This window comes from Pezoporus wallicus, unplaced genomic scaffold, assembly GCF_028554395.1.
Source record: "Pezoporus wallicus isolate ANWC-B61680 ecotype Strahan unplaced genomic scaffold, APGP_CSIRO_Pwel_v1 contig_593, whole genome shotgun sequence".
Taxonomy (NCBI): domain Eukaryota; kingdom Metazoa; phylum Chordata; class Aves; order Psittaciformes; family Psittacidae; genus Pezoporus; species Pezoporus wallicus.
In genome coordinates, this window is record NW_026642342.1 from 5683897 (window position 1) to 5706095 (window position 22199).

Sequence of the window (22199 nt, forward strand, 5' to 3'; positions counted from 1 at the left end):
GAAATGCTTCTATATTGAGCATACCTGCATAACTAATCCAGGTTGCATGTTTTCCACGTGACTGAAGCTGAAGGGAAATAGAATGTCGGTCCTTGTGACTGCTGCCACATGCCATCTTTTTCTGCAATACCATCTCATGGTGCTTTGGTTGTTTCCATCATATGCATTAAGAATGATACTGGCAGTATATAATGCAGGGCAGTCACTTCGCTTAAGCCCGGAAGGGTCTTTTTCCACGGTTCCTGAGAAATGTTTTGGTTTAAAAAGATTTGATGGATTAAAGGTAACAGTGGTGAATTTTTTTTAATCTCCCATTACCATTTTGATTGTGTTAAAATGTCAGTCCTTTTATATGAAAGAATAAGGTGAAATAAACTCAATATTTTGTCACTGGTATATAAGATAATGTGTTTTAAATGTGGTCTGTATAGGTTGATATTTTAGATGGAAGTCTTTAAGTAAAGTTGTCTTTTTCGGGCTAATTCTTTGCTGTAAGGAAAAGTTAGGAAGTGTACTGTAACTGTAGAAGTACTCAGTCCTATGTGTAATTTTGTTCGTTATGGAAAAGTAAAGTTCCTTTGTCTTAACACTGCTAGCTTCACAGATTTCTTGCAGGGGTGCTTGCACTAGGTTTTGATTTCTCTCCAGGGCCCCTTTTCATTTTAATAGCATGGAAATGCAGCATTGTATGTGTCTTTCAGCTTTAAAGCTCACGAAAGATAAATGAGTTTTGTTTGTTTTTTTTTCCATTAAATTTGTGTGCATCTCATTCTACTTAAAAATATTTTGTAAATTAAATTTATTTAGAAAATATTTGGCTTTGTTTTTTTTTTTTTAAATAATATGGGAAGAGCTTTTTAGCATGAAGGTTTGCTAAATCCATTATTATATTATTATTAATCTTTATCTACTTAGCTATCACCATCATTTCATTGGGAAGCATAGCTCCAGCTCTGCAGGTCCGACCACACGGCGGCGCCTAGCTCCTGCGAGGTCGGGTCGTTTAAATAAAACGCCCGACGCTCATTGGCGGAGCAGCGAGGGGGCGGGGCAAGGCGGGGCAGTCCGGCGTGGGGATTGGCGGGGGCGCCTCGTTTGAACAGGCCGGTGGAGGTACGGCGGTTGGCGCTGTGGCGGAGCGTCTTGTGGCGGATTGCTGGTTGTGTGACGAGCGGGAGCAGACCCCGCTCCGGGGCTCTGCCCCGGCTATGGCAGCGGGTTTCTTCTCAGGAGCGGCGGTGTGGGAGCTGAGTGCTCCTACCAACCCTAGGCGGCGGCGGCGGCGCTGGGCCATCCGGGGTGATGAGGAGGACGCGGATGAAGTCCCCGCTGTCCTGGTCCTGAGCCACTTCTCCCGGCCACCGTTCCTCAGCTTCGGCAGCCTGCATGTCGGCGCCTCCCGCACACGCCTCCTGGGCATCGACAACCCCAACGCAGAGGACACCGATGTGGTCGTCGACCGCTTTCCGGCTTCCGACAAGGGCTTCAGCATCGAGCATCACCGCTTTTTCGTGCAGGTACCGGGAGGGGCGCGGGGCTGCGGCAGCGAGGACTGTGGGCTGTGTGCCACTCAAGGGAGGATGGCACGCTGCTGGGCGGTGGGGAAGGCCGAGGCCTGAGGAGTGATACTGCTTTGCAGCGTTATCCTCCGCCGGAAGAGTCGCGCATCACCTGGCGGCATCCAACCGTAAGATGGGTTGGGGTGGGTTTGGTAGCCGGTACCCTGGGAGCGACATCCGTGCTGTGCTGTTTGCTTCGCCTTCGCGTGAAAGCGGAAATGAAGGGGGAGCCTTAGGTGGTGGGGTGAGACCTCCCTTGGCCGGGGGGGTTGTCACAGGCACAGAGGGGCCTTTTGGCAGGAAGGTGGTGGGGAAAAAATAAATGTTCTCCGGGAATGTGGTTTTAAAAACAGACAGAAGAGTAAGAGGTGTTCAAAAGTGCTCCTTCAAAACGTCGGAGGTGATTTGTTCAGAAATAAAGGCTGAGGGAGCTTGTGGAGGAGATAGTCGTTCACTCTTCTGCATGGTAATAATATAATGGAGAGCAAAGCAGGCTTAATCTAGGAATAAATATACAGCTGTCGAGGAAATATAAACCATGGCTAAGGCAGTCAGTGCTAGGACTTTTTTAAGGACAATTTAAACAAAAAACTCTCCAGAGCCTTCGTGATAAACTCTCTGGAGATCCTTTGCATCAATGTGCTTATAAAAACAGACTGGAGTCTCGCTGTGAAGTATTTGAATAACAAGTTCTTATAGTAATTAATGAATGCTAACCAATGTGGACTGGCTGTACTGTATAAGCACATGTTGAATTAGTTTATATGTTTTCCTTAAATACATCTGCCAGAGGTAGTGGAATTCCTAATTTGTATGCCCAAGAAATTGGTCGTTTGCAAACTCTTTTTGATTTTTATCTGAGGTACAACCGTTCTTTGGTCTATGTCTTGGTTTTGAAGGGTCAGAGTTGATGTTCTTCTTCGTAGCCAGTACAGTGCTGTGTTCTGGCTTTAGCATGAGAATAATGCTCATAACACAGCAGTGTTATGGTTGTTGTTCAGAAGTGCTTACCCTGATCAAGGACTTTGCAGTCTTTCATGCTCTGCCAGTGAGGAAGGGCACAAGAAGCCCAGAGGGAGCAGAGACAGGACACCTGACATGAACTAACCAGAAGGATATTCTGTACCACACAGCACGTCATGCCCAGTATAAAAACTGGGAGGAGTTGGCCAAGAGGGGGCGATTGCTGCTCCATTGTGGGCTGGGCATCAGTGGGTGGGTGATGAGCACTTGTATTGTGCATCATTTGTGTTTCTTGGGTTTTATTCTTCTTCCAATTTTTTCCTATTATTACAGTTGTTATGTTTTACTTCAGTTATTAAGCTGTTCTTACCTCAACCTGTGGGTTTTACCTTTTCCTGATATTCTTCCCCATTCCATGGCTGGTGTGTGTGCATACTTTGTTGACTGCTGGGCTTAAACCATGACAGTCTGTCAATATTGAGACCATCAGAACACCATAGGTTACTCCTACATAAACCCTATGTAACCATAGGTTACATAATCTTTACATAGATCATGCATAGCTCCATAGCTTCCTTGCTTATTTGCATCTTTATTCAATGAACTTAGGTGTCAAATCTCATCTTGGTAGGTTATTTAACTAAAAGAAATTTACACTTGTATTTAGATTCAGGTAAGGTCCTAAAAAATAACCTCTGATTATTGGTCCAGCTATAATTCTCACAAAATTACTTTAAAGGGCTTACATGGTTAATATGTGCAAAAAAGTTATTTCTTCTACTTACCTTTACTAAAATTTTGTCCTTTCTACTGTATCTACATATGTTCTTGCTTGTTTTCCTTTATAGTTTCATTAAGAGGTATGTGCCCTTTTATTAAGAAAACATTTTTGATAGATATTGCTTAAATTTACATGCCAGGGAAAAAATTGACATTTAAAAACTGTTTATTTTCCCATGTTGTCAGAATATATGTTGCTTATCTATACTGCTTCTAATTTGATTCAATTACTTTATCTTTCTTACATAAGTGTACCTAAGTACTAGATTTAATTGTTTCTTTTTCTCCAATAGTCAGGACAAAAAGTCTTCGTTCCTGTAACATGGACACCATTAGAAGAAGGAAAAGTTAGAGAACTGATAACTTTTGTTATTAATGGCATTGTAAAACATCAAGCTGTGCTCCTGGGTGTTGCTGAGCAGCCTCTGAAGAAAAAGGTGAGTGTCTGTTTATTATGTGTCTTAATTCCATTACTTTGACATAGCTGACACAATACTGATTTTATTCGTAAAAAATTCAGTGAAGGAGAATTGAAATTTGATAAATGATGCTGTCTGTAAGAATACCCATTGTCTTAATTATTTTTCATTTGGATTGGAAAGTAGATACTAGTGCATTGCAGTTTAGAGAATAAAACTAAAACATGACTCAAAAAGCCTGAAAATAATTTGCTATGAGTTTTGGACTAGGTATTCTTTTTGTAGTAGTTTTAGACTTTTAATACACTAGTAACCTTCATTTTTACACATAAAAGTATTTAGAAAGTCAGCATTTTAACTTTCATTTGTGGTTCTTTTTCAGAGGAGTCTTTGGGATACTATTAAAAAGAAAAACTCTTCAGAAACATCTGCTTCAACAAAAGTTAAAAGTACTTCTAAAGTTAAAAATATTAATAAGACCTTTCAAGTTTCTCAGAAATTGGACAGACTTAGAAGCCCACTTCAGCCATGTGAAAATCAGAACATGGTGGAAAATAGTACATCCCCAGGAAACGATTCACTTGTTGGCTCAGAAAATAAATTGCCTATATCTCCTGTTGCACCAGTGCTAGAGGAACATCATAATAATGCTTGCACACCACTTGCAATGAGAAGATCAACTACATTCTTGGATATTGCCGCCACTGTGAATAATGAGTTAATGCCTGAAATGGACAGCTGTGACGTCAAGAAATTTGTTATTGATCACAATGAATTTGAAAATGCATGCAGTACTACTGGAGTAGCACAACTGTCAATTTCAAACAATGAAGTAGTTCCTAATCATGTGCACCCATCAGTTTGCACTCCAGAACACTCAGCATCCTTGCCTGTTCTATGTACAAGGAGGATTTTAAGCCCAGATTCTTTTGTAAATGACAGTTATCAAGTGGATATAGATATAATAGAACAGCCTATTCCAATTCTGTCACCTGATCAATTTGTGAAAGACAGCTTGTCAGATGAGCAATTAAAGACTCCTATACTCAAAGCAGCTGTAATATCTTCTACTACAGAGACTTATGTTGTAAAGAAATTCCCTCCCTCAAAATGGAAAAAAAATGGAGATGTAGAAACAAAACCACATGCTCATACAGAACACAACTTAAATGAAGTCTTGGAGATACATAATGTGGAATCAAAGGTATTTCATTATGAGAAACCCAAAGAAAATCACTGCAGTTTTGCTTCTACAGAGGAACTTCAGACTCACAATTCTTTGAGAGAACAACCAAACAAGCGCCCAGTTCTTTCTGCCACTGTCATAAAAAATAAGCCTGATGTTGAAGAAAAAAGAAGGGAAACCCACTGGCCTAAATCTAAAAAATGCCTTAATAAAGCAATAATGGGATGTGCTGATGTTCTTGTACATACAAAAGCAGAAATATTTAACCAACTTCCAGTCATAGGTCCCATTTCAGCTGAACATAAGTGTCACAATGACAAAGTAAATTTATGTCCTACTAGATCAACTTCTTTGTGTCGCAAGAGGAAAAGTGACATGTATGTAGAAAATAGTAAAGTTACAGCTCCAGTGTATGTGGAAGAAGTGGAAAGAAAAAAAACCCTTTTGTCTACTGTGGACAATAAAATGCATAACACTGTAAGACCATCAGCCTTCAAACCTGCAAACCGAGAGAGAGTAGGGCAGAGGAAGAAAGCTGGTGAGCAGTTTTTCTTTCATTTACCACTTTTTGGAAAGATGCCTTTGACTATGGAATTTTTGTAGCAAACTTGAACTGTCTAGCAACAGTCAGGAATATTTCATATCTAGTAGAATCATAGAATACCAGATTTGAAGAGTTGTCTGGTTCAACCTTCCCAGGCAAACCATGACCTTGACTAGATAGCCCAGCATGCTGTCCAGCTGAATCTTAAAGGTGTCCAACACTGGGGAATCCAGCATTTCCCTGGGAGATTGTTCCAGTGGCTGATTATTCTCATTGTGAAAAGTTTTCTTCTTGTGTCCAGTCAGAATTTCCCCAGGAGTAGCTTGTGCCCGTTACCCCTTTCTTTTCCATGTGACTCCTTTTAAAAAGGGAGTCTTAAGTCGTCTTTGTAGATACCCTTTGAATACTGGAACATGATGATAACATCTCCCCTGAGCCTTTTCATATCTCTGAAATTTGGGCCTTTTCAGTTTGTTAGATATTGTATGGATTTTAAAAATTTGAAAGCCAATTTTGGTGATGTGATTAGCTTAAAATTTACTCTTTCTTAAACCTTGCTAATGACAGTAACATGAAAAGTGTCTGAGAGTTCTCAAGCAGAGTTCTTGTAATTTAAATTTACTAAAACTTACTGCACAAGATTTGTCATATGTACACTTACTGTTGTGAATATTTGACTCCATTACTGTTGTCACATGTTTTCAAATATGTAGTTCTCAAGTCTCATTCACTCTGCCTGCTTTTTACTCTCAAATTACCTTATCAGACTTGTGTAGATCCTTCTGTCTTTACAGTTTGCCAATACTTTGTTGCTCGAAGGTCAGTAGTTGATTTCTTGTATTCAATGTGTTTTTGGTTTTCTAAATGCTCCATTCCCAAATATGCTCTGGAATGCAAAAAGAATGAGGGTTTGTAACTGAAAGACTCATTTAATTTGCAGAATCTTCACACAGGTCCTAACAGGAAAAATTTGTTATAGCTTTCAGATGAAAATAACATATGCTAATTGCTTCAGTTCAAATCATCTGTTCTGTGATCTAGATTTTATTTGGGGCTTTCAGTAATGCCCTTTACATCAGGCTTTCTAAGATAAGTCTGCATAAAACAAGAACACACTAAGTGTTGCACGCTAACAGTACTAGTGTGTAGCAGGAAGAGCTATGTTACCTAACAGGTCATTTCTATTACAGTTTGTATATTTCTATATCGCTTAGAGTAAGGTTAGATGGACTGGACAAGGAAGTATTCTGTGAGCTCAAAATGACTTTGGTGTCTCTTAATCCTAGTTGTGAAACACAGAAATGACAGCTTTGAGTTATGTTCTTATTGGCATTTTTTTCTTGAGAAATAAAACCCGTTATTCTTTTAATTGTACAAACATTGTCTATAGGCTTCACAAAAAGAACTCATATTTCACTACTAAAATTTAACTTTGAAAAGCCAATCAGCGATTTAATCCTTTTGAGATCCAGCTTTATTAAAAAAATACCAGTATGTATGAAAAATTTATTAGAAGTGCAAGAAAGATTGGAATGATTACTTCACTTCTTTAGAAGTGAGTGTTCTACTACTTGAAACTAAGCAGGAGGGTACAACTTGTAAAAGTCTTCCTACTCATAATGATACTTGGTAGCTAGTGCCTTGATGCTTAAGCTAGCGCAATTTCGGCTGCTCTGAAATGAGTATCAATGTAGTATGTGAGAAGAGGTGAGTCAAGCCCTAAAATTCTTACCTTTTACCCCATATGTTTACCGAATACACTTTCACATATTCTAATGAATGTTTTTACCAATTACCTTAGTGTTTCTAGCCATATAATAATCAATTACAAATGGTGTATTTGCTTAGTGTATGGAAAATCTGTGAAATGCAATAGCGCTTATTTATTCAACTATTTTTCCCTTTTATTTGTCATCAAACTGATTCGCTTAACTTTTTCCATCAATGGGAGATTATGGGTATTTTGCATGGGTTTATGGGGAATTACTATAGTTCTGTATTTTATAAATTATATAAACTTTAATACATTAACTTTCATTGACATATTGGTTGTTGATATTTGTGTGTGAATGCTTATAGGTTCTTCACTTCAAAAAGCATCTAGAACTACCAACAGAATTAGTAAACCCATCCCTGGATTGGCTCAGTCTCACCTGACATTTGTGAAACCACTGAAAACAGGTAAGCTGGCTTTCTGGCATTTAGTAAAGCAGTATACACTGAACTGGACATTGCAATTGTTGTACTGCTAGTGATTGGTAAGACCAACTGGTTAGAGCTGAGATGAAATAGAAGATTGTACTTACAATGACTCAACATGTAGTAGAAAAATATATGTAGCCTTTCATGTTCCATTTTGACTACTCATAAGAAAAGTGGTTGCAACACACTGGCCAGCTGAAGGTACATGTTACTTTCTTCCAGTTTTGCTTGTAAATTTAAAAGCTACCTTTTTTACAAACATGCACACAGAGAATGTTCCCAGCTGACTGGTTATCAGTGAAATGCCTCTGATACCTGATAACGTTTTAATACAACAGAATACCTGAGAAAACCTTTTACCAAAAGAATGCTAATTTTGCAGAGCTAATAATACTAATTCGATCTGATCAGAAAAAATTATCTATAAAATGGTTCTTCCTGGATGTAATCCAGCTCAACTCTTTTTTTGCCACAAGATGTGCATAGCTAATGGCCTGGGTTATAGAAATCTTGTCTTTGTTCTAGTGCTTTAGTAACTTAATACATGTTTTGTGGCTGAAATTTATTTAGCAGTGGCTGATCTGAAGTTACTGACGATTCTAACAGTCTGCTTTTTTGTGCTACAGTGCTAAATGGAGTGTAAAATGTCAGTCCTTTCCACAATGAAATGTATATTGGTTATCAAACATTTAAAGAACTGCCGAGGGTTTTTCTTTTTTTTCTTTTTTTTTTTTTTTAAGTCATCCCTAGGCATCCAATGCCTTTTGCTGCTAAAAACATGTTTTATGATGAGCGTTGGAAGGAGAAGCAGCAACGAGGTTTCACCTGGTGGTTAAATTTTGTACTTACCCCCGATGACTTCAATGTAAAAACAAACACTTCACAAGGTAAGGGTACAAAAGTTTTCACTTTGTCTTTTGATGTTCTTGAACATTATATAACATACTTTATTAGCATTAATGAGTAGTACTAAGCTGTCACTTTAGTTTCTGTAATAATAAGCTCTAAGGTAAGAGCTTTTTGGTTTTTATTTTTTATGTATCACCTGTGTTTCATTTTTCAGCGTTTGACTTAATACAGTGATAATTATAATCCAAATGTTTGTTAATGTGTCTCAGTGCAGTTAAGCTAGAAAATATGGAATATGCTAAACCAAAAGCAGTTCTTACACTGAACACAGTGCTGTCCGTCCCATCAGAATTTTATAACCATCTAACCCTTTTCAGAGTCATATTTTCCTCTCACTTGCTCACACCAAGCACAGCATAGTATACACCTGAATGTTCTGAAACAAGAAATACGCACTGGAACATGTGGCGGTGACAGTCCTCTGTGTGTGATTGTCGAATCCTCACCTGTTGAAAAACATTATAGTTGTCACTTTATTAAAATGACTGTGTAATGTACTTCAACAATCTTCAGCTTCAATCTAAAAAGTTGGAGCTGGTACAATTGATCTTAAAGTTGCATTCCTAGCTCTACTTGTTTATGAAATAAGCATTGTTATATTAAATATTTGACTAATATACATATATATGACAATATATGTTTAGTACAACAGCTGATAAGCTTCCTGAGGTATAAAATCATTAGTCAGAAAGAACCTAGGAAAATGTGAATTTAGAGAGAAAAAAGTAAATAAGGTGGGAAAAGCTACCTTTATTTGAGATATAAATGCATACCTTTTGTGTGCTTTTTAAGCAGTAAATGCAGCTGCTCTTATCTTGGGAGAAGAGAACCATCATAAAACCAGCGTGCCTAAAGCACCAACAAAAGATGAAGCATCTTTAAAAGCTTATATGGCTCATCGTAAGCTGAATAAGTTACGGCGTGATGCTTGCCGTTTGTTTACATCTGAAACAATGGTTAAAGCTATTAAGAAGCTGGAAGTTGAAATTGAAAGTAGACGTTTGTTAGTTCGTAGAGACAGACACCTCTGGAAAGATGTAGGTAAGAATACTAAAACTTTGCATCCTCTCTTTTCTTGTAAATAGGTAAAGAGTATTTACAGACTAAGTTGATTTAATCTAAAATTGGTTGATAGAAATTTTTGCTATAATATGAAATGCTTGCTGGAGGTAATATTGCATAATACTGTCTTTCAGGAGAGAGGCAGAAAGTCGTTAACTGGCTTTTATCTTACAATCCTTTGTGGCTGCGTATAGGCCTGGAGGTAAGTGCAGAATTGATGGGATATAATTAAATTTTAAAGATATCTAGCATTTTTTTAGTAGGAGATGTTTTGGGTTTCTTTGTATTTTCTGTTTTACTAAATGAGATAAGTTTAATTTAGTTATAACATATTTACATCTCTTTTAATACAACAGACTTGCTTTTAAAAAGTGTTTAGCTTATTAAAAAGGAAAGTATTTACTCAAGGAAAATGGAAATTATCTCCCTGGCCAATAACGCAAAAGAAGATTCCTATCGGTTTCGCTCTTTACTAAACTGGAGAAAAATGTGGCTGTCTTAAAGAAGTTCCTGTTTGATTCCTGAGATGCAGGTTATTGTACATGTTTTGAAATGAGACTATTTTTTCTGCACTTTCCTTTGGTTTTGTCCTTCAGTGACTGATTTGAAAAACTGGTTGTGTTTTAGAGACTATTTACTATTTACTACTTTTGAATTTCAGTAATGTATGATGTTTTTTAAAAAATCCTACCTTGCCTGTATTTGAGGTAATTTTTAATGGTTTTTATTTCCCCCCCTCCCCTCCTTTCATATTAGACTGTTTATGGAGAACTGATAGCTTTGGAGAGTAATAGTGATGTTATGGGTTTAGCAATATTTATCCTTAATCGCTTGCTTTGGAACCCTGACATTGCAGCTGAATACAGACATCCCACTGTGCCTCACCTTTACAGAGAAGGTAAGTACTATTTCCCAAATTAGGTTATTTTTAGCACTTGATTTTTAACTGTCACTTAATGGGTTCTGCTTTTTTAGGTCATGAAGAAACTTTGTCAAAATTCACACTAAAAAAATTGCTGCTATTAGTTTGCTTTCTGGATTGTGCCAAACAGTCAAGAATCATTGACCACGATCCTTGCCTCTTTTGTAAAGATGCAGAGTTCAAGGTAAGAGGCCTGTGATTTGCTGTCTCCCTCCAACATTGTCATAAGATTCAATGTAGAATTCATTTTTCTTTTTTAATCTGTGTACTTTTCTTTAAGAAGTCTTGTCTGTTCATCCATTTGCACAAGCTTTCTCAATACACCATCTCAGGGTCATGTAAAGGAAATTCCAGGAGAATTGAAGTGTTGGTCTTGTAGGAAGGACTTTGTTTTCTTGTGTTATGAGGTTTACCTCTCTAAGGTTAAACTTCTGCATTATGTCCAACTATCACTCTAACATGCTGCAGCTGATCTTAAACTGCATGTCAAATTGATAGGATTTTCTGTTGTTTTTTTTTTTCTGTTACTTTTTTGTTATAAGAAGACTACGCAACATCTGTTCTACAAAGGTTTTGATTAACAAATATGTTCGAATAAAATCACTTTTCTTGGGTTTGTAATATATTGACAAGAAGACTGAGAAAAACGTATTCCTGAATTTGGTGATGTTTTCAATGACATGGTAACCTGGTATGATGAAAGTTAAAGCTGTATGAACTAGCTCAAAATAAATTAAAACAAAATAATTTATCATTTTAAATATTAACCAAGGAAACATCAAGTCCAATTTGAGAGACAAGGGATGAAAATTGTGTTCTGCTTGATGAATATTGTAGTATTAAGATTATTTTCCCTTTTAATTTTTTTTTCAATTTCTTTTAGGCTAGCAAAGACCTTCTGCTTGCATTTTCTCGGGATTTCCTGAGTGGTGAAGGTGACCTTTCCCGCCATCTTGGTTTCTTAGGACTACCCGTCAGACATATTCAAACTCCACTTGATGAATTTGATTTTGCTGTAACGAATCTGGCTGTGGACTTACAATGTGGCATTCGTCTTGTGTACGTTGATACAGAATTACTTTGAAGTATTTATTTTCTTCTGTAAGTTACTTAATAAGATCATTAAACTGTGAAATTCCCTTTTTAGGAGAACAATGGAACTTCTCACCAAAAACTGGGATCTTTCAAAACAACTGAGAGTTCCTGCAATAAGTCGTCTACAGAAGATGCATAATGTTGACATTGTTCTTAATGTGCTAAAAGAGCAAGGAATTCACTTGAAAGATGAAAGTGGTAAGGCCTAGAAAGCAGGGTTACTTTAAATAATTGGAGTAGTGCACACTTTAATTCCCTGTTTTATTTAATAGGTGCTTCAATTGGCTCCAGGGATATTGTGGATAGACACAGAGAACGAACGTTGGCGCTCTTGTGGAAAATTGTTTTTGCCTTCCAGGTACTATTCAATTACTTAGACTGGTGTTTTTACTTGTAACAAACAAACAAATTTTCAGGAATATTTGTTGTCAGTAAAAGACTCTGAAATTTAAGTTCAGACTGAAATGATCCGTTTTGAAGTGCCATGCAAACTTTACCTAAATCAACTAACTGTGGCCTAAAAATACAGATTCAGTAACATTTTCACTGTGCTTTTTCTTATATACATTCATACAAGTTTTTGGAAAACTTTTAGTTTATGCTCTGTGACAACAGAATTGATAGTGAAAAGTAAAATAACGTTGGTCTCAAAATGCTAAATACGAGTAAAATGATTAGGCTGCTTTGGAGTTGCACTGATAGGCAATTATAAAATAAGCTCTGAAGCTATAGTTCTTCTAGTTTCTTTTCATTTGTCTGAAACAGTCAATTTGAAGAAACATTCTTGAGCCAAGAATGAAAATTTCTTGGGCATTACTGCAATGGTATTTCAAAGCCAGTGGGGAAAAAAATAGTAGAGGAAGCAAAATAGTTTCTTGAGACTGTTTTAAGAGTTAACTTGAGTTCAGTAGTCTTTTGAAAATATGTAGGAAGGAGCTTAAAGTATGAAAGGTAAAATAATTTACCAGTTGAGGTGGAAATTGACCACTAAGTAGTTGGGAATATAAGTACAGTTAGCTGTATCTATAGCGAGAATTTCAAAGCCTATAGCCACAGAGCTGTCAGGCAGAAGAACATAATAAAAATCAAATGTAACTATCTTCTTAACCACTGTTATAGTATTGAGAAGTTACCTTCATTCAGTTGGTTCTCCTGATGCACATGTCACAGTTCCATTCCTTTTGATTGAAGAAAAAATTTCAGTGAGCAGTGGCTTTATCCAAGCCCTGTGGAAATGCTACTGGGTCTCCAAATCTCACATCATCACATCAGTTCAAGTCCTCTTGGAAAACCATGAATGATGAGTGGCCGTACATGGACTCAGTAGAAATGCAAATGAGACTCTGAAACTCTTTTTTTCCCTCTGAAAAGATGGTGAAATTACACAGGTTTCAGGGAATTTCCCTGTTTTCCCCAACTATAATAACTGTTTTACACAAGATAGTGAAAATGTGGGTTTAGGTTCTTTAATTTAAAGCAGTTGGTAGCGGACTCTGCCATCTATGCTGTCAAGTCCCAGTTATAGACTACTGATTCAGAGTAGCAGGTACCACCAAGTAGTGAGAGTAGGCTCTCTTTAAAATGCCGTATTTAAAGCCTCTGTATCCAGCTGCAGTAATGCATAATGTGTTGGACTGTTGGTGATATAAAATCTTTTTTTTTTTTTTTTTCTTCCTAATAGGTGGATGTATTTCTTAATGTAGTACATTTAAAAGAAGAAATTGAGTTTTTAAGGAGCACACACGAGAAGAAAACACGATTGAGTGCTCTCAAGACTTCTCCAAATTCTTGTAGAGTACAAGAAGATAATAGTAGTAATTTTTCACCTCAGAAGTACAGTGAAAATGTAAAGCTGCTGATGGCATGGGTTAATGCTGTTTGTGTATTTTACAATATCAAGGTAAATAGTTTTATGCATTTTTTGGCAAATGCATCCTTTGCTGTCTTAAGGAGTTATTCTTTGTAGAGCAGAATTTTTCCAACTATCAAATATATAGTAGCATCCAATGATAATTAGTCTTAAATACTCTTCTCGACATTTTAATCTGGTTTGAAATAACCATCATTATGTGTTTTAGCTGCAGCTTTCTTTTTAATCAAGTTTGAGCAAAAGGATCTCCCCTTCCAGTTAGTATTATGCATAAAAGTGCCTTTTAAAAATTGAACTTTTTTTTTCTGGAATATGCTGAGTTGTTTTTGTTTTGGGGTGAGGGTTTGGTGTTTGCTATTTTTTTTGGGGGGGGGGGGGGGGGGGGGGGGGGGGGGGTGGAGGCAGGGGTGGTTCTTTGTTTTGGGTTTTGTTGTTGTTTAATGAGCATTCATCCTAAAATATTTGTGCTTAAAACTTTCACCATTTATAGGAGCTGTGAAAATTAAACTGTGAGAATTAATGTTTGGCATAAGGGGATTTCCTCTCCCTAAAGAGTAACAAAAATTCAAGGAACTTGTACCTTACTGTATTTTATTTAACAGGTGGAAAATTTCACAGTGTGTTTCTCAGATGGTAGAGTATTATGTCATTTGATTCATCATTATCATCCATGTTACGTGCCTTTGGAAGCTGTGTGCCAACGTACAACCCAAACAGTAGAATGTTCAAGAACTCGTACAGTGGGACTAAATTCTTCTCCGTCATCCTCTTCAGACTCTGATACCTCTCTAAATGTTATAGAAGGAAGGTTTGACCAAAGTGAGTTTTTTGATGTATAGAAGTTCATTTTAAGCCTGTTTCTTTTATACACAGTTTGGTTTCACAAAGGTTTTCTCTTTGCACAGCTGTAACTGCCTCAGTCCTGTACAAGGAACTCTTGGACAATGAAAGGAAAAACTTCCAGCTGATCAATGCTGCAGTATCTGACCTAGGTGGAATACCAGCAATGATTCATCATTCAGACATGTCAAATACAATTCCTGATGAGAAGGTAAAATGCCTTTAGAGTTGATGTAGACATGTTCTGCTTTCTTGTGAATGTGTCCTCCTCTTCTGTATAGCCCCTAACTTTGTGTTCTGTGTTTATATAGGTTGTTATTACCTACCTGTCATTTCTGTGTTCGCGGCTTCTAGAACTTCGTCAAGAAATTCGAGCTGCACGATTAATTCAGTCTGCTTGGAGGAATTACAGGCTGAAAAAGGAACTGAAACTTTCTCAGGTACTGTTTGCCTGTGCGATATTGCACATCTTCTGCTTTGAGAAATGCTAAATAAAGAATATAAATTTACTGTTTGGAGGATGCATGTTTATTAGAATACTATTGGCATTTAAATTCATGAGTACCATTTTTATTATCAAAGAATATGGCCTTTCTAGCATAATCTACTAAAACGCGCTTTTTTTAAAGACTATTCTGAAGTAATTACATTTGTCTAAAGGCTACTGTTCTTTCTTTTGTGTGCTGATTGCAGCATGTCACCCCTTAAGTCCTTTCCCAATATTTCAAATAGAAAATAGTTACATTGCTTCCTTAAAACAAAAAGAGAGTAGCTTATTTTTAATTCCTGTTGAAGTCTACAAGATCAAAAGAGCAATGAAACTTCTGGATAGATCTACTATTTTGTTCAGGAGCTAAACTTTACCAGTGTTTTGAGTCACACAAGTGACAAGGTATATTGTTTCTTGCTTTTCCAGTAGTTATACCAGATCTTGTGATGGTTTTAAAACTATGACACCATTAAGGTTGATAAATGCCCCCACTATGTCTGAGATGTATGTTATTTGAGGTTGGAATAGTGTACAAGTGAAATATTCTAAGAATCTGTAGTGTCAAAGGAGCAGATGTTTCATTTATGTAGGTATTTTCAGCTCCAGGGTTTTCATGTTTATAAAAGCCGCACAACCTTGGTGATGATGACAATATATTCCCTTTATAACTGTTTTAAAATAACTACTAGTAAAGATGCTGGGAGGGGAAGGGGGAACCAAAACCCCTAAGCGTTGCAGGCTTTTTTGATTTTATCTTACAATGTGCACATATTACTTTGCCTTGTGGTAGGATAAGCTAGTAGGAAGGTTCTGACAAGATGAGCTAATGATGTGTTATGTTAATTGCTTTTTCCTTTTACTTTGTACTTACATCAGTTTGTTATTACAGTGTGGCTAACTCTGGGTTACAATAAAAACACTGGTATATACAAACAAAACTCTGGGCTAGATGGATATGAGCTGAGATGGCTATCTTTATACTCTTATTTAAGTATAGCGGGAAGGCATTCTGGTGTGCTTCATTTGTAAAGGTATCTTAAATACTTATGAATAAGAATTAAAATTGAGGCTTGAAAATGGGTTCCTTAGCAGTGTTTAAAAGCTGAGTATAAAAGAGGAAGAACTATAAAGGTGGGAGGCTATAAATTTAAGTGATACCACCCTTTTACAAGGAACTCTGGGTTGAAATAAATGTTCTGTCTCAGGAAGTTCTTTTACTAAAGAAATGCTGTGGTGTCTACAAGCCCAATTTTTATGAGACTGCTTTAGATAGTTATTTTGATACATAAAAATTTGGGTACAAATTCCAACCCTAACTGTTCAGTGGATCATTCACTCTTTGTAGGAAAGAGACAGAGCTGCTCGGATAGTTCAGAAAGCTGCAATGAACTTCTTTTCTCATCGACGCTTCCTGAGGAGAGTGAATGCAGCAGTTTTCATTCAGAAGCACTGGAGAGGATGCTTAGCCAGGATGATTCTTTTAAATCTAAAAAAGGCAAAACTGGAGGAAGTCAGAAGTAGATCTGCCACACTCATTCAGGTAATGTAAGATTACACAGCAAGAATATCCTTTGAAACCTGTAAGGAACTGGCTCCTCAGGGCCCTTTGTTCTGCTTGTGGCAACTGATGTCTTCATGAAATGTAGCATTATTCACCCAACCCCTGCCTTTGAGATGTTTTGGTAGCTTTCTCTAGTCAAAGAAAAATGGCAATGTGCTATTAAATCAACAATTCTTCCTTCTCATTGAATACTTTTGGTATGCTGTAAACATTAAAGCCACTGGGTCTTAAGCCAGTCAATGTAAGGAGTGATTAGATTGTGTTGGTTTGCTTCTTTGTACTGATGAACATTACCTAAAGAAGCTTTAAAAAAATTACTCTCGTGGTGTTATGCCACTTGTAGTGAGCAAGTTCAGAATGGCAGACAATAGTTACGTTAGTTACCAATTGTTACTTGGGCTGTTAATTTTGTTTCTTAAGGTATTTCCCCACTATTTACCAAAGATAGATGTTACATTCCTAAGACTTTTTGTAGTAGAAATTAAAGAATTGCAGATTTATCAAAAAGTAAAAAAGGGAGTCTTTTGTTGCCAGAGAAGATTTATCTTTTTTGCAGAATTTAAAATGCTTAAAAAAGCAATAATTCAAGTTTTTGGGTTTTGTTTGGTTTTATGTTGCTATCTGGGTTTATCTTCTTAGGGATTAAGTAACAATAAAGAAGTCTTTAAAAGTCTGAGGTTGGTAGTCCTCAAATTTAGGTTTAACTTGAGATTCCATGAAGAAAATACTACATTTTCTATTTTTTTCTCACAGGCTAATTGGAGAAGATACTCTGCTAGGAAGAGATATTTACTGCTAAGGCACTATGTTATTTTTGTTCAAGCAAGGATAAGGATGGTCAAGTCTGTTGCCACATATAAGCGAATTCTTTGGGCTACTGTTACAATTCAGAGACATGTGCGTGCATCTAAGTTGGCCAAAAAAGATCGGCAGAGATATGAAATACTAAAGTCTTCAGCACTTACTATCCAGTCGGCATTCAGAAGATGGAGAAAATATAAAATTCAACAGAAAATTGAAGCTACTTTAGTTCTTCAGGCTTATTTCCGAAAATGGCAATGTTCAAAACTGGCTAAAAGAAAGAGGGCCGCCCTTGTCATACAGTCTTGGTATAGGATGCACAGAGATTTGAAGCAGTATCAGCGTATTAAGCAATGTGCTATCAATATTCAGGCTTGGTACAGGTGTCAGCTGGCTAGACGTATTTACCAGGAACACCGGGCAAAAATAGTTACAATTCAGCATTATTATAGAGCTTATAAACTAGGAAAAATTGAAAGAGAGCACTATTTGCAAAAGCGTGCAGCAGTGATAGTTCTCCAGGCTGCTTTTAGAGGTATGAAGGCACGTAAACTATACAGACAAACAAAAGCAGTTTGTGTTATTCAATCACTGTGGAGAGCGAGAAAAGAGAAACTAAGATTTTTACAAGTAAAAAAATCAGTTACTACATTGCAGTCCCATATGAGAAAATACCAACAAGTAAAAAGATACAAAGCGATTAAAAATGCTGCTTCTGTAATTCAAACTTGGTATAGGGCACAGGTCAGCTCTAAAAAGGCAGCTGCTGATTTCCAGAGGATGCGCCTGGCTGCTCTTGTCCTGCAGTCAGCCTACAGAGGAATGAAAGCTAGGAAAGAGGCTCGCGTATTAAGAGCTGTGATAAAAATTCAGTCAAGTTACCGTGCTTACATTGTCCAGAAGAGATTCAAAAACCTGAAAGATGCAACAGTGAAAATTCAAGCTTTTGTAAAGATGAGACAAGCACATAAGCGATATTGTGCATTAAGGGAGGCAGCGCTTTGTGTCCAGCGAAAGTATCGATCTCAAAAATATGCTTTTCGACTTAAAGAAGATTACAGGAAATTGAAGGGAGCTTGCGTAAGAATTCAAGCTGCAATTCGAGGCTATCTTGTCAGGAAACAAATACAAAGGTGGAGGGAGACTGCCATATTTCTCCAGTCATGCTACAGAATGAGAAGGGACAGGAGACGTTATTTGAGTATCTACAGTGCTGTTGTTGTCATTCAAAAACATTATCGTGCATACAAAAAACAGCTGTGTCAGAGGCAGGACTTCTTGCAAGTTAAAAAAGCAGCTGTGTGTTTACAGGCAGCCTACAGGGGTTATAAAGCGCGCAAAATGCTTAAACTTGAATATAGAGCTGCTGTCAAAATTCAGGCTGCTTTTAGAGCTCATGTTGCAAGAATGAAATATAAGGCAATGGTTCAGGCCTCCACTGTGATTCAGAGATGGTACAGAACTTACAAGATCGGTAACAGGCAAAGACTGAACTTCTTACTGACAAGAGCATCAGTGCTTTCTTTACAAGCAGCTTTTCGTGGCTGGAAGGTACGAAAGCAGATTCGAAGACAACATGTTGCTGCCACTAAGATACAGTCTGCCTTCAGAAGGTTCATGGCTCTGAAAAAATTCAGGCTTATGAGCCATGCTGTGCTAACTATCCAAAAGCATTACAGAGCAAGTGTTATAGGCCAGAAACAACGGCAAGAATACATTCAACTGCGTAACTCTGTAGTGCTCCTGCAGGCAATATGGAGGGGAAAAATTGTGAGAAAAACAATTCAAAAGAAACATGATCTTGCAACAATTATTCAGTCCTATTACAGAATGCATGTAAATCAGCTAAAATATAAGAAACTAAGACAAGCCACTTTAGTGATTCAGAAATACTTCAGAGCTTACTGTATGAAAAAAGCCCAGCGTGCAACTTATCTAAAAACAAAGGCAGCTGTGTTAGTCTTGCAGTCTGCATACCGTGGGATGACTGTGAGGAAACGATTGAACAAACTCAACAAAGCTGCTACAACTATACAAGCTGCCTTCAAATCTTACCTGGTCAAAAAGGACTATGAAAGACTTAGATCTGCAGCTATAGCAGTTCAAAGGCATTATCGTGCAATTATTGATGCTAAACGTCAAAAGCAGAATTATCTGTCTTTAAAAAAAGCCACAATCAAAATGCAGGCAATTTATAGAGGCGCAAGGGTTAGAAGACAAGTTCAATATATGCATCAAGCAGCTTTTTGTATTCAAGCCATGTTTAAGATGCATCGCATGAGCATAAAATATCAGGCTATGAGAATGGCAGCAACTGTAATTCAAAGACAATATAGAGCATTTTCTCTAGGCAAAGTACAACGGAAAAAGTACTTGAAACTAAGGAAGTCTATCATTATCCTTCAGGCTGCCTGTAGGGGTATGAAGGTCCGACAACACTTAAAAGCTATGCATCGGTCAGCAGCAATAATACAGTCTTATTATCGAATGCACAAACAGCAGCAGGATTTCAGAAAGTTGTTGCTGGCAACTAGGCGGATTCAGCAGTGGTACCACGCCTGTAAAGAGCGCAATACACAAGTTCACAACTATATGATTATGAAAAGGGCTACGCTTTGTATCCAGGCTGCTTTCCGTGGTATGAAAACAAGGAGACTCATAAGAAGCATGAATGAATCGGCTGTGATTATTCAAAGAAGTGTTAGAACTTTTCTCAAGAGAAAGCATTATCTTTCCATTAAGAAAGCTGTTATTGTAATTCAAAGAAGATACAGAGCAACAAAACTGGCAAAAATTCAACATAAAAAATATCTTTCTTGCCTTAAAGCTGCTGTAGTCCTACAGTCTGCATACAGAGGTTTTGTGGTAAGAAAAAAAATGCAGCAGATGCATCAAGCTGCTACAGTTATCCAAGCAACATTAAGAATGCGTAAAATTTACTTTTCTTACCAAGCTGTCAGGCTTGCTTCAGTAATCATACAGCAGCGTTATCGTGCTTATAAGGAAGGGAAGCGTGTGAGAGAAAGGTATTTAAAATTGTACAAATCTGTTTTAACTCTTCAGGCTGCCTACAGAGGTATGAAAACAAGATCCTTCTTAAAGAAAAGACATGAGGCAGCACTCACAATACAGAGAAACTACCGAATGTATAGGCAGTACTGGCATTACAGAAAAGTTCAGTGGGCAACCCAGCTAATACAGGAGAAGTACAGAGCCAATAAACTAAAGAGAATTGCAGTACAACGTTACTCTTCATTAAAAAAAGCAGCAACTTGTATTCAGAAGGCTTTTCGAGACACGCAAGCAAGAAAACGCCATCAAGAAATGCACCGTGCTGCTGTTGTTATTCAGAAAAATTTTAAAGCTTTTAATGAACGTCGGAGATATCTCTCTGTTAAAGCAGCTATTCTTGTCTTTCAGAGAAGATACAGAGCTTTGATTCTGTCAAGACAGCATACTTTGGAGTATCTTTCTCTTCGCAGAGCAACTCTTCATATACAAGCTGTGTACAGAGGTATTAGGGTGCGGAAGAGGATTGAGCAGATGCATTTGGCTGCTAGTACAATACAGTCAGCCTACAGAATGCACAGGAATAGAAGGTCCTATCAAATTATGAGAATTGCTGCTATTGTTATACAGAGCTACTATCGATCCTACATTAAAGGAAAGAATCAACGAAAGAAATACCTGACAATGAAGAATTCTGCTCTTGTTATTCAGGCGTCATACAGAGGCATGAAGGAAAGACAGAAACTGAAAATCATGCATGATTCAGCCACTGTAATACAGTCTAGTTTTCGTATGTACATACAACATAGATATTACAAACAGTTGTGCTGGGCTGTCAGAGTTATACAACAAAGATTCAGAGCCAAAATGGCAAAAGAAGTTGACCTGAAAAACTATGCAAAAATAAAGGCTGTCATTTGCCTGCAATCCTCTTTTCATGCTAAAGAAGCTAGGCAGCTGTATGAAACTAATGTTACTCCACAGTGGTTACAATCATTCTTAAAACTGCATGTAGAGAGGAAGCATTTGCTTGAAAAGAAAGCAGCCGCAATAATGATCCAGTCTATGTTCCGATGCCAAAGAGCAAGGACTCGCTATAAATTGATTTGGAGTTCAGCAGTTGCTATTCAAAGGTGGTACAGAGGATGTCACAGGGCTCGTTTACAGAAAGCAGAGTATTCTGCTCAAAGACAAGCAATAGTAATCATTCAGTCTGCCTTCCGTGGTATGAAAGCAAGAAAAATAGCACGACAAGTACGAGCCGCAAGAAAAATTCAGTCTTTCCTTCAGATGGCTGTGCAGCGTAGAAAATTCATTCAACTTAGAACAGCAGCTATTATGTTACGAGCCCATTACTTAATGCATAAATATAAATCACAGTATGAAAGCTATAGAAAAGCAGCAGTTGTCCTACAGCGATGCTACCGATCTTACTTGATTGTGAAATCTGAAAGAACAGCTTACTTACAAACCCGGAGGAACATTATAATTGTACAGGCTAGAGTCAGAGGATTCATTGAAAAAAAGAGGTTTCACAAAATGAAAGACAGCACAATAAAAATTCAGGTACTTTTCAAAGTAATAGTAGTGGAGTTGGGCGTGGGTTTTCCTTTTTTTTGTATGTGCTCAGTGTGGGATTTTGTTGTTGTTGGGTTATTTTTAAAATTGCTGCTCCTGCAGTGAGTGTTTTGATTTGTTTGTTTGGGGTGGTGGGGGTGTGTCTGTTTCTTGTATTTCTCCTGTATTTGTTTCTTCATGATGTTATTTGTACAGACATTAGAGTGCAGCATTTGTGGTATTGCTCTGAATGAGTTTCACAAGCTTTAGAAAACATCTTCTAGATGTGGGAAATGAAATATTTGTAATGGTGTAGAGATAGGAATAGTAGAAAAAAATTTAAAGCTAACATGACTTTTTTCCTTTTAATATTCAAGTTCCATTGAAAAATGTAAAAGTTGAACACTTTGAAAATTATATTTTTTTCCCT

At 37.4% G+C, this 22199-nt stretch overlaps 1 protein-coding gene across 3 annotated transcripts in view; it reads left to right on the forward strand.

The window, feature by feature from the left end:
* Positions 1 to 1153: 1153 nt before the first annotated feature.
* The window catches only part of ASPM (assembly factor for spindle microtubules), a 29544-nt gene continuing 8498 nt past the window's right edge, over positions 1154 to 22199 (forward strand). For 2 of the 3 annotated variants that reach the window (XR_008974904.1, XM_057429285.1), the window contains exons 1-18: positions 1154 to 1517; positions 3596 to 3739; positions 4104 to 5445; positions 7531 to 7632; positions 8394 to 8540; positions 9358 to 9603; positions 9759 to 9826; positions 10381 to 10522; positions 10600 to 10730; positions 11430 to 11605; positions 11694 to 11839; positions 11914 to 11999; positions 13323 to 13541; positions 14114 to 14330; positions 14417 to 14562; positions 14663 to 14791; positions 16187 to 16381; positions 17156 to 21778. Coding sequence is in view for 1 of the 3 variants with exons in the window: in XM_057429285.1 (XP_057285268.1) it covers positions 1209 to 1517; positions 3596 to 3739; positions 4104 to 5445; positions 7531 to 7632; positions 8394 to 8540; positions 9358 to 9603; positions 9759 to 9826; positions 10381 to 10522; positions 10600 to 10730; positions 11430 to 11605; positions 11694 to 11839; positions 11914 to 11999; positions 13323 to 13541; positions 14114 to 14330; positions 14417 to 14562; positions 14663 to 14791; positions 16187 to 16381; positions 17156 to 21778 (8568 nt within the window). In the remaining 2 variants the exon portion in view is untranslated. Of the gene's footprint in view, positions 1518 to 3595; positions 3740 to 4103; positions 5446 to 7530; positions 7633 to 8393; positions 8541 to 9354; positions 9604 to 9758; positions 9827 to 10380; positions 10523 to 10599; positions 10731 to 11429; positions 11606 to 11693; positions 11840 to 11913; positions 12000 to 13322; positions 13542 to 14113; positions 14331 to 14416; positions 14563 to 14662; positions 14792 to 16186; positions 16382 to 17155; positions 21779 to 22199 lie in introns of all 3 variants that reach the window. The other variant, XR_008974903.1, reaches the window with a different exon arrangement.